Raw genomic sequence first — 18,140 nt, 5'->3', positions numbered from 1 at the left:
TGAAATAATTGGGACATAGATCACGCATTTGTTATTCATTCAACCATTCATTTGTTTTAATGCTGTAATATCTCTTCTGAGGATTGTTCAAACACTTCTTGTAGGGCAGCATTTTTTTTCTTGAGATTGCATCTTCACAGATAACTATGAAAAATTTGATTTTACTCTCATACATAAAAATGAATTGTGATGAGACAAACAGGAGAAGCATGAATATATCACACTGCAAGGATGGTACTGTCTTCACTTAGCTTTTGAATATGTGAATAAGGCCTTAGTGTGTAATGAGATGAATTGTGTCTTTTTTTTAAATTCTTTTTTTTATTTGGCTTTTGGTTTTCTCATTAATTTGTTTTTTGCAGTAAAACCACATATATGTGAAAAGGCAGTGTCCAATCAGAACTTTGATCTCTTCCAATTGGGCAGCAAACAGACTCTATCATGCACTGCCTATGGCATCCCTATTCCTAGATTTCTATGGGGATGGCAACCTTGTGCCCAAAGTAGTTCAAAAGCACAGTAAGTAGATTTGTTCGTTTGATTTTTCACTTATTTACATTGTTAAATACTATTAACAATATGGGTTAACTGCAGGCTTTGGGTTTACTTACATTTATTTAATAAAAATGTCAACATGTTTAATATATATTTCATTATAGTAATTTCTCATGCCTTATAATTGTGGCTAGCTACAAATTGAAATGAATATTTTTATAAATGCATATATACCAAACACAAAATAAAAAGAAATAGAACAGTGTTAACTATAAATAAAATCCTCAGGGCAGTCAGCATTTTAAAAACTTAGATGTTTTGTTTACCTAAATAGGCTTTTTCATTGCAGTAAATTATCAGAAATGGAATGACATCGAGTATCATTTTATTCAGACACCTCCATTAAGCATTCTTTTAAAGATTCTATAGTACAAAGTGTATTTAAAACTGTTTAGAGGCTGGTTCTTCTTTTCTCAAAGCTGCTCCCCACCTTTGACTTTTGAATTCATTTTTGCCCACGAGTTGGAAAAGTCTATACAGCCGATTAATGGTAAGAATTGCACACAATAGTGTTTGACTGGGATTTTTAAATGGACAATGTTTCACATTTAGAAGCTGTTGGCAAACTGCCTATGATAAGCACTTTCTGTTTGCACTTACGGTATTTTCAGGAGGCATGTATTTAAATAGTCAAAGATTAATGTGAATCTCTTTATGTAGAATTAATCATGGTTAAACATTTATGAAGGTTTGATTTTTGTGTATCTTATCATTTTCTATGATGGTGTTTATTGTTGATACAAGAAATATATAGTGCCTTGTTTAGAAATTTGTTCGTGTGGCCCAGACTTATGCGGAGATGGAAGAACTCCGAAGTGTTTTAAAAAAATGTCTGGAACCAGATTCTAGGATTCCTGCCCTCATTCTCATTGCCCCACTTTTCATTGATGTGGGTCATGAACCCCCACACTGTAATCCTGACCTGGCTGACTCTTTGTAAGGGTTGATATTGCCTAGTCCTCTGCAAATTTTAATGGAATTGTGCAGTTTCCTCATGCCTTGTGGCTCATGGTCCCTCAGAAGAGCCAGGAGCCGTAGTCTGGAAGGTAAATTCAAAAGGTCTTACTCATGCCCTTCAATGCCATTTCCATTTCAACTTAGTGCCCACACTTGCCCTCCAGACAATAGCATGGCTCCCAATAGCATCCCTTCTAGCTCAAAATAAACTTGTACCCCTTTCATGCTTATTTGAACGGTATCTGCAATATTTACATAATCATGGAGTCATATAAGTGTGGAACTGCTAAGACGAAAAAAAGTTTGCAAATCTCTTAACTTTAAAAACAACCCTGTACACGTGACAATCAGACAGATCATTAAAGTGCCAATACTAGAGGCTTGAAGGCATGTATTGGCATTGAGTTGGCATGGAGAGCGTAAGAGCTGAAGGTTGGGCAGAAGTTGGAATGGAAATAGAGGGGTCATGGGGAGTGGATAGAATCATGAGGGATCGACAGCCTAAAATTTTGTAGTACAACTGGGAGTGCTCCCAGAGACCAAGGTGAACGTTCTAACCAGGCCAGCTCAGCACTCACCTACCACCTTGGCCGTCGATGCTCTGCAGTCGGCAGGCCCGACTCCACACCACGCCTGGCCCCACTGGGGCAAAATTTGTGTATATCAGGGCCTGGCAGGTCTGGTGAGCCAGGAAATGTCCTGACTTCAACTACCCACCCCGGTAGTAAAAATCCTGCCCTATATACTTAACAGTTTAAGTATGGACATGTGCTTATCTATAAATGCTGAAAATTTAATCTACGTTATATCTACTAATTCACTGACCTTTCAGTTGACTTAGAGCAAAAATGTGCAACATACAAAAGTAATGACGTATCTGTGCGAAGTCAATTTTAATGATACTCCCTGAATGAACAATGAGAAAAACAGAAGGTAACCCTTTGAGCATTATGACAAAATATTTTGGACTAAATTATAGAGACATTTGTTGTGAGAAATTGCTGGTTTACTCCGGAACCAAGCTGTTTCTCTAGTTCTAGTTCATAATATCATCAAAATCCCAAACAAATAATCTTTTGCAGATGTAGTGTGTCTATTTTCAAGAGTACAAAGGAATTAAGTCCACTAGTTATTAAAACATTTTGGAGGTGGATTTATGGCACATTTGAAGAAAATATCAAAAATGAATTTTGCTGGCTTTCTGTTTTTTTTGATGTGCTTCATCTCCCCATTATGTTTGTATAAAGATTTGGCAGAATTATTGTTCAATGATAAAGAGAGCTTTGATGTATATCTGCTGTTTTTTTTGCCACTTTATTAAGCTGTTTATTACTTAACTTAAATAAAGTCTTGTAATCCATTTGAATTCAATGTGTTATGCTAATTTCAGTGTTGGCACTCTTGATAAATTGGAACATCTCCCAATGTGCACCTGACACTGAACAATGCAGCTTTCTGTCGCTTTTGTATTGAACAAGGCTTTGTGCTACATCTGATTTTGCATAAACTGAGGTTTACTAGTTCATGTAGTGTAAGGAGGCATGGCAACATTAATTATACTTTCATCTGTATGAGCTGGAGTTGAATCACAGTGAAAGTGATCTCACAGCAATCGATGGCTCAGAGACCGTCAGTATTTGAGGCCTCATTTGGGAAGGAAAATGTTAATTTTTTCAAGAGCTGGGATCAAGGGCAGAGCCTTACATGGGCACAGATCACTTCCCAGAAGGTCATGCATGACACAAAGATCTTTCCAGATATTCACCCACTCCATGTGAGGGCTGACTGGTGGTGTGGTTTCTCAGAAAAGTTCTGCCTGTTCCTCATACGGGGAAGACACAGCAGTCACTTTCAAGAGAAAATTGATCATTGTTTGGCATTGAGGTCCAGTTTAAGACACATTGAGCGGCGGGGGTGGGGGTGGGGGGGCGAAGCACACTGAGGCTGACTTTGGGTATTTTCTTCACTCACACATTGCTTAATGCAAACTCCACTCATACAGGTATTTAAAATCTTCTGCTAAATTAATTTCAATTAAAAGTTGAGGCATTGATTTTTGTTTTTAGATTTTCAGTCAAATCTTCAGCATGAGTGCTGGCTTTGAGAAATTTTTCTGGCTGTTCTATTTTTTTACCCCATCCAAAACAGAACAGAATGTCTCCAGCAATCTTTGTTTTGGCCCGTACATATTTAATTCTGATATGATTTTATGTATTTTTATTGCTACTGGAATAAGACAGAGTTTTTACTATCTCAGTTTTTAAAGTTTTAAAGTTACTCTATGGAAAATAAATATATGTGCAAATATATGTGCTGTTAGGTTAAAACTCAGAAAAAAAAAATTATTCAACATTTGATTGCATGCATTTTTAGGAATAATCATTGCCTGGCCACAATATATAGATTTTACCTTGTAATAATCACTATTGAACTCTTTTGGTATAGAACAATATAGATCCTACACATAAAACACATACAAGACTTTGCTCTTAAGGGCAAAATGGAGTTCTGAATCTTCTGAACAGAAATTGAACACGAAGGCATTTACTTCATTTTTCTAACCAACTCAAAAAGTTGTTAGAGTTGCAATTACAGAGCTTCTTTCTTTCACATGATGCCAGCATTACTGCCTGTTGGTAATTACTGTTAAGGCCTCATTGAACTGCAGCCAGATGTGGGGTGGAGAGGACAGAAGGTGAACAGGCAGAGGCCATAGTCCACATGGGCAACAATGACGTAGATAGAAAGGGGGTGGGGGGGGGGGGGGGTGGTGTGGTGAGATCCCTGGAAGCATATTTTAGGGCATTAGGAAAAAAATTAAAAAGCAGGATCCTTTTAGGGTAGTAATTTATGCCCAGTGTCACCTCTCAGTTAGCATAGGAATAGGAGGATTGAGTGACTGAACGTTAGGGTTGCTTGTGGCTCAGTAGTTAACGCTACTGCCTCACAGTGTCAGAAACCTGAGTTTTCCACTAGGTTCTCTGGTTTCCTCCCACATTCCAAAGATGCGCAGGTTAGGTGGATTGGTCTGCTAAATTGCCCCATAGTGTTTGAGTCTAGGCGGGATGCTTTTCTAGGTTGGTAGAGACTCGATAGGCCTCTTTCCACACTGTAGGGATGCTATGAGGCTGGACAATTAATCCAAGAGAAATGGTATCAGATTTCTGAGGCTTTCAGGCCAGTTTTGAGGCATTCTAATCCGGGGTCTCATACAAGCCAAATGAGATGGATCTTAACAGGACCAGGACTAACGCCCTCACAGCAAGATGTGCTATTGCTGTTCAGGAGGGTTTAAACTAGGCTAGGGTTGGTAACCTGAGAGAGAGCTCAGTGAGGAAAAAAGCAAAAGTAGTTGTACAAAAGTAGACGTGAAATAGGAAGACATAAAATGAAGTTCAGCATCAAATATGTGGAATAAAGTTTAAACAGTCAAAGTTAGGAACACTTGATCAGAATACACACTACATTCACAATGATATAAATGTTTTGCAAGTCCAAGTAGAAGTAAACGGGTATGATTAATTGCCATTTTGGATTATAATGTGACTACAAATGGGAATTGAATATTCAAGATATTTATCATTTCAGAAGGATAAGCAGAAGGAATAAGTGGTAGGCTAGTACTGTTTAATAAAGAAAAAGATTGGTAAGTTAGTAAGAGAATTTTAGATTGATGGATCAAGATGTCCAATCAGTTTCAGTGGTGTTAACAAACAACAAGGAATAATAAAAATTTACGAATTATTTATAGGCCATGAACTTGTAATGGTAATCTTGAGTATACATAAGTAGGGGGATTAAAGCTGTATGCAATATAGGGAATACAGTAATAACGAGCAACATCAATGTACAGTCAGTTCTACTATAACACAGTAGTTCCATTCTTGTGCAATCCTGTGTGATAAGAAAATTGTATAGTCACAGCACCATTTAAACCAATGGGGCAAGAATCACTTTATAATCGGTACACGCATTAAAATTTCACAGTGTACAAACATTGTTCCCAATTTAGCAATCGCATTACAGCAAATTTATAACAAATAAGAAAATGGCAGAGAAATGAAACCACTTCTTTGTGTCTATCATCACAGAATAGGCATAGAAACCTCTCCCCCCCTCACCCCCCCAGGCAAAGAGCTTAGAAATGAAGAGCTAAAATAAGTCCGTATTAATAAAGCGATAGAACTCAAAAATAATTGGATAGAAAGTTGATAATTCCCCTGGACCAGATGAATCACATAATACCATAAGATATAGGAGCAGAGATAGGCCATTCAGCCCATCAAGTCTGCTTTGCCATTCAATGAGGTCATGGCTGATCTGATAATCCTCAGCTCCACTTTCCTGTCTTTTTCCCTATCATTCTCAATTCACTTGCTGATTACAAATGTATCTATGTCAGCCTTGAATATACTGAATAACACAACCTCACAGCCCTGTGTGGTAAGGAATTTCACAAATTCACAACCCTCTAAGAGGGTCTCGAAGTAAAATGCATAGCTCCTCTTTCTGAGATTATGCCCTCTGGTCCTATACACACCCACAAACAACCTTTCCACATCTAACCTGTCCAGTTCCCTAAGAATCTTGTAAGTTTGAATACGATCACCTATCAGTCTTCTATTTTCTAAATTATACAGGCCCAATCTACTCAGTCTATTCTCACAAGACAGTCCCTCCATACCTGGTATCAGCTTCATGAACCTTCTCTGAACTTCTCCATTGCCAGGATGTTTTCCCTGAAATAAAGGCACAAAACTGTTCGCAGTATTCTAGCTGTAGTCTGACTAGTGCCTTACAATTTTTGCAAAATCTGTCTATACTCCACTCCCTTTGAAATAAAGTCCAACATTCCATTTGTGTTCCCTGTTAACTTGGCATCACTAAGAGGGAACATATTACAGTGTCTTCTAAATATGTGTTTATTGGACACTTTGAAAATATTAATATCCTTCAGGATGGGCAGAACCAATACATGGGAGATCATAGATAAAAATCACACAACACCGGGTTAAGGTCGAACAGGTTTAGTTGGAAGCACCAGCTTTCAGAGCGCTGCTCTTTCATCAGGTGGTTGTGGAAGGTGTTCGACACATCATCTGGGCTGACACCAATTGTTAAAGTTAACCTGAGAATGTAACTTTTTAAAAAAAAACCTTTTGTGATTTATATATGAAACAAGTGAAATTAACATGGACATTCTAACAGATGAGAGACTTAACAAACAATCCAGGTACTTTTCAATGTATATTTTTAGTTACATCACACTGCAAGCTTCTGTTATAAATTCTGTGTCCACTTGTACTCCACAACCACCTGATGAAGGAGCAGTACTCCGAAAGCTAGTGCTTCCAAATAAACCTGTTGGACTATAACCTGGTGCTGTGTGGTTTTTAACTTTGTCCACCCCAGTCCAACATCAGCATCTCCACATCAAGGGAGATCATGATATGGAGGAACCGGTTTTGGACTGAGGTGGACAAAGTTAAAAATCACACAACACCAGATTATAGTCCAATAGATTTATTTCAAAGCACTAGCTTTCAAACCACTGCTCCTTCATCAGATGGTTGTGGAGTTTCAGATCATAAAACACAGAATTTATAGCAAAAGATCTGGTGCCATTTTGAATAGTTTAAGAATAAAAAGATATGACTGAAAGAGAGTCTATTGTCATTCTACTGCCCTCACCATGAGTCCTGAGCCGGCTCACCAATGACACCTGCAGTGCAACATCTCCTCCACTGCCTTGCAGTCGTCTGCACTGTCACCCCCCCCCATGTCGGAGTTGCCACAGTTTAGGTGCCACCTCTTTGCCATCGGGCCCATCTTGCAGACGCTGAGTCCCATGCTGAACCCACACTGAACCTATTGGAATTTTTTGAGGATGTTACTGATATCATAAAAGACTACAGTTGGTGTGGTGTATTTCAGTGCTTCTTTTTCAGTACTATGTGATTCTATGACTCTGTGAAGGGTGAAAGGAGAAAAACCAGAGAAAGACATGAGTACAAGGCTATAGCAATGGGGACATTTAGAAAATATTTAGCTTTTTGTAAGGTCCCACATAGGAAGTTAGTAAACAAAATGAGATCACATTGGAGCAATATACTGGTATAGATTGGAAATTGGCTAACAGAGAATAGGAATTAAAGGCTTAATATCATTGCAAATGTTTAGTGATTGAACTACAATTTATATAAATGATTTGAACATAGGAACCAAATGTAATTGTTTCCAAAATTGCTAATTAACCACAACTACCTGTAAATGTGAGTTATGAGGCGGTGTAAGAAGGCATTTAGGGGATATGGACATTAAAGACAAGAACATCACCATTGGAATATATTGTAAGTGTACTTATCCACCTTCCACAGGCAGAACATTTGTTAAATGATGAGAGGTTCAGACAAGTTGATATTCAATGTGTCCTCGGTGTCTCTGTTCATTAATTCATCACACTAAAAGCTAGCTTGCAGATGCAGCAAGTGATTAAAGCAGCAAATAATATGTTGGTCATCATTGCAAGGGATTTCTGTCACACAAGGAATGATGTAATTGTATACAGCTCTGATGACACCACCCTTTGTTAGATTGTGAACATATTTAGTCTCCTTATCAAAGGAAGGATGCACTTGCGAGTACAACATGCATTCACTGGCGTAATTAGACTAGGCACCATTATTTTATGAGAGGAGTTTAAAGAAATGGAGACTGTTTCTTCAATAATTCAAACAACAAGACATTATCAGATCATAGGTCATCCGGTCATCCTTTCACTTGCTATTCCTACAGTATGGAAAAAGGCTAACCTGCCCAAAAAGGGGTGCTGGAAAAGCACAGCAGGTCAGGCAAGATCTGAGGAGCAGGAAAATCGACGTTTCGGGCAAAAGCCCTTCATCAGAAATAGAGGCAGGGTGCCTGCAGAGTGGAGAGCTTGTAGAGAGAGGAGGAAAACTTCTTCAAGGTAGGCATCCTTGCAAGAGGATTCGCAGTAGGGTTAAAATCAACTAGGTAAAAACAAGGATTGCAGATGCTGGAAACCTCAGCCCAAAAAGTCCATACTGATTCTCCAAACAGCATCCCACTCAGACTCACCCCCTATCAACCTGCATTTCCCATGGCTAATCCACCTAACCTATACATCCCTGAATACTATGGGTAATTTAGCATGGCCAATTCATCTAACTTGCACATCTTTGGACTGTAGGAGGAAACCGGAGCACCTGGTGGAAACCCACGCAGAAGTGGAGAGAATGTGTAAACTCCACACAAAGAGTTGCCCAAGGCTGGAATTGAACCAGGTCCCTGACATTGTGAGGCAGCTGTGCTGACCACTGTGCAGCCCCTAAGATATTAGTGAAATTTACAGAAGTTATTTGTGGAATAGAATTTCTATTGGCTGGCGATTCTACATCTAGGGATGCAGTATCAGAATAAGCAGGTAGTCCTTTGAGATGAAGAGGAACTTCTTCACTCCAAGATTGGTGAATCTTTGGAATTCTCTACCCCACAAGGCTGGGGAAGATCAATTATTAAGCATGTTCTTGGCAAATGTGGACATGGAGAAACTGGGGAAGAATGTTGTAAAAGCAAATGATAAAGTTCAAAGAGCCATTGGATTACTCCCGCTCCTATTTCTATGTCCTAAATTCCAATGTGCGACAACAATACTCGTACAGTGCTGTTAGTACAGAAGTTCCAGGATTTTGACCTCGTAATCTTACAGATACTGATGTTCCTCTGTAAACAAAGAGGTAGGCTATTCAACCCCTCAGATCTGATTTGCCACTCAGCATAACTAAGTATAATCTATAAACAAATGCACAAGTATTATTTTGCCACATATCCTTTAATATTTTTGGAATGGTGCTTTATTTTAATACATTTTGTAGTGAAAGATTCTGAAAATCTGAAATTAAACCCAAAATGCTGCAATAGGGTGATGTTAGTAGATGTAAGGAAGAGAGTGACAATAATGGAAGAGACAGAGCCATTAACAACTGACATTGGGTCCTGGATGGGCAATTAGAGTCATAGAATCATGGAGATGAACAGCATGGAAGCAGATCCATCAGCCCAACTCGTCCATGCTGAACATCATAAATGGTTGTAAATTAATCTAGTCCCATTTGCCAGCATTTGGCCCTTGACCCTTTAAACTCTTCTGATTCATATACTCATCCAGATGCCTTTAAGTGTTGTAATTGTACCAGCATCCACCACTTCCTCTGCAGCTCATTCCATACATACACCATCCTCTGCATGAAAAAGTTGTCACTTTAGGTCCCTTTTAAATCTTTACCTTCTCACTTTAAACTTATGCCGTCTAGTTTTGGACTCCCTCACCTCAGGGAAAAGACCTTGTCTATTTACCCTATCATTGCCTCTCATGATTTATTAAACCTCTATAAGGTCACCCCTCAGCCACTGACACTCCAGGGAAATTAGCCCCAGTCTAATCAGTCTGTCCCAGGAGCTCAAACCCTCCAATCCTGGTAACATCCTTGTGAAAGTTTTCTGAACCCTTTCAAGTTTCACAACATCCTTCCTATTGGAGGATTTTGTTACAGTTTACAAAATAGAATTGAGGAAACTGAAAGTGGTTCTCTTAGATAAGATGAGCTTGAAGAGGACATGAGTTGAATATATAGAATGAACTGCCAGAGGAAGTGATAGATGCAGGTACAGTTACAATGTCTGAAAGACATTAGGATAGGTACATTTTTGGGAAACGTTAAGAGAGTTATGGGCTCAGTGGTGGCAAATGGGACCATTTTAGATTGCGAAACTTGGCAGTATGGACAAGTTGGAATCTAGGGTATTTTTCAGTGCTGGATGATTCTATGACTCTATGAAGGGGGAAAGCAGAGAAACCAGAGAAAGACATGAGTACAGGGCTATACCAATGGGGACATAGAGTCAAAGAGATGTATGGTGGACGAGTAGAATAGATCTGGTGATAAATCTGTTTTCACAACCTAGGAAGAAATTGAATACAATACATTGTTCTCGTAATTTATGGTAAAAAGTTGATCCATGAAATTGTGGTGATCTTATAATTGCTGATGTTACCAATGCTTATAGCCAGCAATGTGAGTTTGGAAATCAGGCATTAAATCATCTTTTTCTGTGTTTCCCTAACAGAAGCTAGAGAGCATTTTAGTCAGTTTTCCCAATTATGTAGCAATTTAGGTTAAAACTGTCTGGTTATGATTAACCAGTTTTCTACTCTTGTTTTCTTTTATTATTTGTTCATGTGTTGCTGGTTTGGTCAATATTTATTAGATATCCAATTGCCCTTGAGAAGGTGGTGTCACTTTGAATTGTGACAGACCATGGTTGTAGCTACACCCAGTGCTGTTCCCATGCATCAGCTGCCCTCGTCTTTATAGGTGGTGGATATTGTGGGTTTGGAAGGAGCTGTCCTAGGAGTCTTGGTGTTTTACTGTAGTTCATCTTACAGATGGTAAACATTACTCCTGCTGTGTGTCGGTGGTGGAGCGAGTGAATGTTAATGGTGGTGCCAAATTGGGATTCTCACAACTGAGAGAAGGAGAACAACCACCAGCTGCAACTTTTCTTGATTGGTAATAATAGGAAAATATATCCTAATTCTTCCAAAGATCAATCAGAAAAAAGCCCTTTCCGAGGATGTCAAAAGGAATTTGGATTAAGAAAAGCTGATTGGCTTACCTTGAATATATTCAGAAACAAATTAAGCAAGCTTCTTTTTCCGGCAGACGTTAATTTAGTTTTAATTAAACTGCTGACTTGAAAATCAAAAAACCATGCACACTGTGTGATCCAGGCTTATTTCAACACAACAGCCAGGCCAAAGTGCAAATTGAAAGACAATGCACTCTGTTTGGCTCAGGGTAAACAGACAATCTAATAACTTGAGAAAAGTCACGATACATTACACTTGAAAAATGGGTGGTAATGTATGGTGCACGCTTTGCAAATATTCACTATCCAATAGTTCTGTTTTAAGGGGAAAGTATTATTATACTTTTGTGGCGTTGCTTTCTGTTCAAACAGTGGGAAGAATCAAAGCGCAGCAAGAACAAATGAATATTTTTCACAAGTCCAAATTCCAAACTTGAAACTCAGAAGATCTTAGAGGTATAGATATAATTTAACAGGCTATGATATAATTCCAGTCTTTTTATTTTATCTTTCAATTCGTTGAAAGTTATTGTATATGTTTAATTTTAGAATTTGTCATTTGCTGCAGTGAGTTGAAACACAAAATTCTTACCAACTTGGCTATCAGATTTTTTTTTATGTAGGTATGCTATTTAAAAGTTAAAATGCACTCCCCAGCAAATCCAATACTGCTTGAGAGGAAAAGAATTAATCTCCTCCCTTATCTGATCTTTTCTGAAGGCAATGGTCCACATTGCCTCTGTTGGTCTTGGTCACATTTTATTGGTTGGCTCAAATGCTTAATTTGTAAGCCTAGGTGACAGGCTATTAAACTCTAGGAAGCATCATAGCTAAAGCCACACTGATGTTTTTCAGGATAATAATCATTGTATAGCAATCAAAAGAACTGGAGTCCCAGGTAAATTTTATTCCCTTCATTTCTAGTTAATAAGTATTGGAATGAAGACATTTTTTGAATTCCTACCACCATGTGTTTGTGTTAAAATAGAAGGAGATAGGGAGCTGAATATGTTTTTAAATTGGTCATGCTCAAAAGATACAATAGGCCTACTTGACTCCATGTGTAAACTACTTGAAGTGGATGCCCTATGCACTGACTGAAGCAAGCAGGAGCATTCATAAATATGTTCATTGGGGCCCAAGCATGAATGGATTCAAGGCTCTTGCTGTTGCACTGAGTGGGTGGCGCAACTGTTCCAACTACTGCTGTGCTCTATAATTGAAAATCTGCCACATGGTGTCTGAGTGTGAACAGCAAGCATTTGAAGATAAAAGTTAAAAATGGATTAAAGGAAGTTTGTGTTAACTGAAAGGCACTTAGTCTTTTAGTCAGAAATCAAACACAAGTTTGGAGGTAAACTTTCTAAAATATCATCATCTGTACGTACGTCTATTTATACTATATCTTTTATTCTCAAGAAGGCTTTTTGGCTCAAGAAAAATGTTGAGAAAATTATTGAATTCTCTGGTACATTGTGTCATCTAAACTCAGTGATTCAATTTGAATTCATGTCTGAGACAATTTGGAGAGAATTTCTCTACTATCAGGATGAATTTTGAATCCAGATAAAGACCTTTTACTGTTCAGAAATTCAGAATCATGTCCTACTTTGGAGTTCATTTGAATTGACAGCCTTTGTGCAAGTTCCATTGCTAAGAGGTGGTTCTTAAACACATTGGCAGGCAGATAGCAGTGGCCTTCTCCTGCTTGGGCCATGGGAGTTTTCTTATCTCACTCTAGCAGAAGGTGCTGCTGGTTTCCTGTGCAAAATCACAGTATATGCTGCTTTCCTCTTGTTGTTTTAGTTTCCTACCCCCGCTACAACATCATTCCCAGCAGCACAATTGTCTCTCCCTCTTCAAATGTGGTGCAATGTACTTCCCTTGAATGCCTGATTAGTGCTTGAGACCCAATCAATCCTAAACATTCCATCACAACTACAATGGTGACAAATATTTTTTCAAGGTTTAAATTAGTATGACAGCCATGCCCTTTAACAGTACCATGAGAAACTGGTATTGGAACAAAATTAGATTGTGTTATATATTTAACAGCACGTTCTTGGCTATGCTTTTATTAACATGTTTTTACAATCTATTTAAAATATCACAATTATCCTTTGTCCATTTTTTTTTCATTGTCGATAATAATATTATAAATCTTTCAGATGTTTCCTCTAGAAGGGAGTGCTACAATTTTTAGGCTGCATGAGAAAAACTGTAGTTTGAAAAGTCCCAGAAAAACTCCGATGGCAATAATAGAACTTCTAATCTTTTTAAAATGCCTATTAATGTCCCATGTGCCACTTGTAAAATTCCCATATGATGGCGATAGGTTTTTGAAATTGAATTATATATAGGTTTGAAATCTAATATCAATGTTCAATGGCCTACATATCTGCTCAATCTAAAATCTAAAATTAGATTTTCCTTCCAACTGGTTTCTCTCATATTGATTTTCCTCATTGCTTCAGGTCACTCTCAGCCAAAACAAAATCTATAATAGTGGTGTAAAAATGGAACAGATATCCAACAATTTGCGTCAGTATTACTGGAATAAAATACATGTAATGACAAATGTAGTAATATGGCTGTGTCCAAGTTGAATATCTGTCTGACAGATTGCTTAGCTCATCAGGGCTTTTACAGATTGTCCTCCAATATAACATCAAGAAGTCCAATGGCTATTTAAGTGCCCATTGGAGTCCTTGTTTAGTGCTTACAAGGTAGGCGCTAAAAAGAGAGAATGCACGAGAAACACAACAGTGTGACAAATCTGTGTGGAGAGTCAAACAGAATTAATATTTCCAATCCAATATGATCTTCTTTTGAACAGGTCTGAAGAAAAATCACTCAAATAAAAGCAAAATATTGCAGATGCTAAAAATAAATATCACCTGGAATAGAAACGGGATGCTCTGGGGAAACTCAGCAGGTGTGCCGACATCTGTGAAGAGAGAAAGAGAGTAATGTTTTAAATCCAATATCACCTACAGTTCAGAAGAAGTCATGTTGGACTCTTAACGTTCACTCTGTTTCGCTCTCCACACATGCTGCCAGATCTGCTGAGTTTCTCCAGTATTTCCTATTTTTATTTCAGATTTCCAGCATCCACGGTACTTTGCCTTTCTGTTATAAGGTGAGTGCATGGCTTGCTCCATTCCACATTATCAGGGGAGCTTATTGCTATGTAATCTTCAGCTGTCACCACACCAAGCAAATTATTTCTTCAAGTCTCAAGTGCACCAAGTGGAACAGAACAGCTTGTTCTAGCTCTACAATGCCACTGTAGATTGTTTGCAACCAGTATTTTCACTACCTCATCCACCACCACAACGTCCCATTCCGTATACACATTCACTACAAGGCAAAGTATATCTTCCATCCACATACATGGGCAAGATGTATCTGGAGGTATGATTTAACCTGACAGGTAATCACCCCACATAATCACCACCACTGCAAGATTACTTTTGAGCTAGAAAAGCTGGAAGGAATACGTAACAAGGACTTGACATGATTAATATCATGAAACCCAGAGCCCAATTGTGTCTCAGGTCTGCCAGTGTACATGCACACTGGGGGTATACAAATACAGGACATTAACAAATGTAGACCTTATTACTTCTGTTAGCACTCTTGTCTTGGTTTGCAATGGTGATTTTTCCATGGGGTTCACAAGAATGAAAATTTTGTTTGCATCATGTCCACACCACCACTCTGTCACCTTTTCAGTGTAATTCTGTTTTACAAGAAAGTATTTTTAACTGGCATGAGTTGGCCCTATGCGGTGTTGAAAGGCCAATTCTACTTCTCAAATTGCACTTTCCTGAAGTCTGGTACTTACTGCTGATGACTTGCTATAAATTTTGAAAAACTTGTTATTTGGCAGTCGATGCACATTCAGTTTGATGGCTACTAATTGTTACAATTTGGCTGCCTCCCAAGTCTATTTGTGTTCACAGCACAAGATCTGTGACCTGAACATTCTAATCTTGTGAATGCTGTAAGATGTAATGGCAAAACGCAGCACTAACAGTTGCTATTTTACCATAGTGTTAAGCAATTAAGACCAATTTGGATCACCTACCCCTTGGTTCTTCTCATTCCAACATTATAGGAAATAGCCTCCAGCATAATTCAAGTAATCGCATCACTCTACTATAAACCGCAACCAGAACCCAGAATTATCAGCATTTAATCATTGGATAAAATATCAGCATCCCTGAAGCCTTTGCCACTGCTGCAATGTAGAAACCAGGAACTAACCAGTTAACTATTATGTAACAAAATCTAGATCCATTACAGATTTTTATGGGATTCTAAAGAATATTACAACAAATAAAATCAAGGGAATTATTTCCTACTGAACTGGCAATTATGCTATTCATCAATGCATTCCAGGAGCTGGGCTTTAAACCGCAGGATTCTAGCCATAGGTTTTGGCCTCGGAGTTTCCTATTGGCTACAAGAACAATCACTATGACTGGGTTTTGCATCCATTTAGTATGCTATTTACACGAAGGGATATCTATTACAATTAACTTGAAATTGCACTCAGATAACTTTGTAGAGAGACAGCTCAAACTCCTAGAAAATTAAATATATTTGGTTTGTATTTATTTTGTAAACCTACTCGGGCAATAGAGAGAGAATTGTAGAAAGTTTTTTTAATGACAGTGCTTTTAAACTCTTTCATCCAAAATTGATTAACTTATATGTGTCACAAATTTGATATAATAAGCAGTGCATTTAATCGAATAGTTCAAATATGGTATTTGCTGGTCCATTTATTAACCATATAATTAAAATATCAGATAATTAAATAGCTAGAATAAGTAATGTGTGTGATCAAATTCAGTGCATAGACAGGCTTGACAGTTTTGAGGAATGTGAAGTTATAAAGGTAAAAACTACAGAGGAAAATAATTGACCACCAAGATCTTATAAAGAAATCAAAAACATTGTGAGAGTTTTCTGCTAAGTTTAAGTATACACTAATTTCAAAGACTTTGCTCATAAGAAACAGCAGACAGCTCACTAATAATGATAGGAAACCACAGACTGAATACTTTTAACGAAGAGAATTATTAAGATCAAAATTCAATGTGAAAATTTTTCTGTTTGCATATTTCTATTAAAACAGACTTTCAGCATACATTTGGCCTCTAAATATTGTGTTAACATCATTGCCAAGAATATAGAGAATAGAAATGGCCCATTTGATCTCTCCATGCTGGCCTTTATTCTCCACTCAAGAACCCTCACTTCTTTTGTCATCTCAATTTATCATCATTCCCTTTCCCTCCTTGTGATGGTTTCGTTTCTCCTTAAAAACGCATGTATTCACCCACTACCTGTTAGAGCAAGATCAATATTCTCACCCTCATTGAGTAAAGAACTTTCTTTCAAATTGTTTTATTTAACTGTTTAGTAGCTGCCTTTGCTAAGATAAGAGAAAGGTAAGTGGAGACATTAGCAAGATCACATTGTGTAGATGAACACAGGAGAATTGAATTGGTACAGCCTTGAATCATGCTGTTATGTAGCTAAATGGTGGGCAGTAAAGATCAACTTTGATCCTTAAGGAGCATAATTTGCTTATTAGATGGATTAATAATGCTGAATTTGAGAAAAAAATGTCGATCAAAATTTTACTAGCACTCAATTGGTTCAGGCTGTATAATAATTCATGCAAAATTATTCAGTTTCAACCAGGAAAGGGCAATAATCATATTCTGTGTATTAATACCTCAATTCTGAATATCACCATTCCAATAATGATCAGTTTCTAGATATGTCAAAAATCCTCAGGTGATATTTTTGCACCTTACAGTCCATTTTTATCCAATACAAATGCTGTGGATAATAATCATCTTGAAGTTTGTTTTTTTTAATTCCAGTAAATGTGAGATGTTTCATAATGTGTAGGGCTTGTTCTAATAAATTTTTTAAAATTTGTTATAGTTTTCATCTAATATTCTTTCACCAATACCGTCTTTACACTTTATAAAATTTGCCCAATGTTTGTGCCGATTTCAATATAAGGAAAATTGACAGTTTCTGTAAAGGCAGGCAATCTGCTCCACTAGATTACTTCTGATCTGGGAAAAGCTAGAAGGAGACACCAAGTACTTGCCTGATATCCATCATTTCCATGTGTTTGGTTCACATTGGGGTAGGGATAATTTATTAATCTGGATACAGCATTACCTAATCAACAGAAAGCAGAGAGTTGGGATAAATTGGTCTTTTCTGGTTGGCAAGTTGTAACTTGCAGGATGCCACAGAGTTCAGTCCTCAGAGCTAAATTATTTATAATTATTATTAATGACTTGACTGCAAGGACAGAACATACCACAGCCACATTTGCAAATGATAATGAAATAGGTGGGAACGTAAGTTGCAAAGAAGAAATAAGAAATTTAAAAATGGATATGGATATGTCAGGTGAATGGGCCAGAATTTGGCAGATGAAGTTTAACGTGGACATTATGGGTAGCATGGTGGCTCAGTGGTTAGCACTGCTACCTCACAGCACAAGGGTCTCCAGGTTCAATTCCAGTCTCGGGTAACTGTCAGTGTGGAGTTTGCACATTCTCCCTGTATCTGTGTGGGTTTCCTCTGGGTGCTCCAGTTTCCTCCCACAGTCCAAAGATGTGCAGTTCAGGTGAATTGGCCATGTTAAATTGCCCATAGTGTTAGGTGCATTAGTCAGAAGGAAATGGGTCTGGGTGGGTTACCCTTTGGAGAGTCGGTGTGGATTGGTTAGGCCGAAGGGCCTGTTTCCACACTATAGGGAATCTAATTATCCATTTTGGTCAGAGAACTATAAAAGCAACTTATTTTCTAAATGTAGAGAAACTTTAGAGTGCTATGGTGCAAAGAGATCTACGTTTCCTCATGCATGCATTGTAGGAAACTAGAATGCAGGTACAGCAAGTAATTAGGAAAGCAAA

At 37.9% G+C, this 18,140-nt stretch overlaps 1 protein-coding gene across 1 annotated transcript in view; it reads left to right on the top strand.

The window, feature by feature from the left end:
- flt1 (fms related receptor tyrosine kinase 1) overlaps positions 1–18,140 on the top strand; it is a 202,745-nt gene that overhangs the window by 68,992 nt on the left and 115,613 nt on the right. Inside the window, exon 10 of the mRNA XM_060826118.1 lies at positions 363–519. Coding sequence (XP_060682101.1) covers positions 363–519 — 157 coding nt within the window. The remainder of the gene's footprint in view (positions 1–362; positions 520–18,140) is intronic.

This window comes from Hemiscyllium ocellatum, chromosome 6, assembly GCF_020745735.1.
Source record: "Hemiscyllium ocellatum isolate sHemOce1 chromosome 6, sHemOce1.pat.X.cur, whole genome shotgun sequence".
NCBI classification, from domain to species: domain Eukaryota; kingdom Metazoa; phylum Chordata; class Chondrichthyes; order Orectolobiformes; family Hemiscylliidae; genus Hemiscyllium; species Hemiscyllium ocellatum.
The sequence above is the reverse complement of the archived record's forward strand: the minus strand, read 5'-3'. Positions and strand labels throughout refer to the sequence as shown.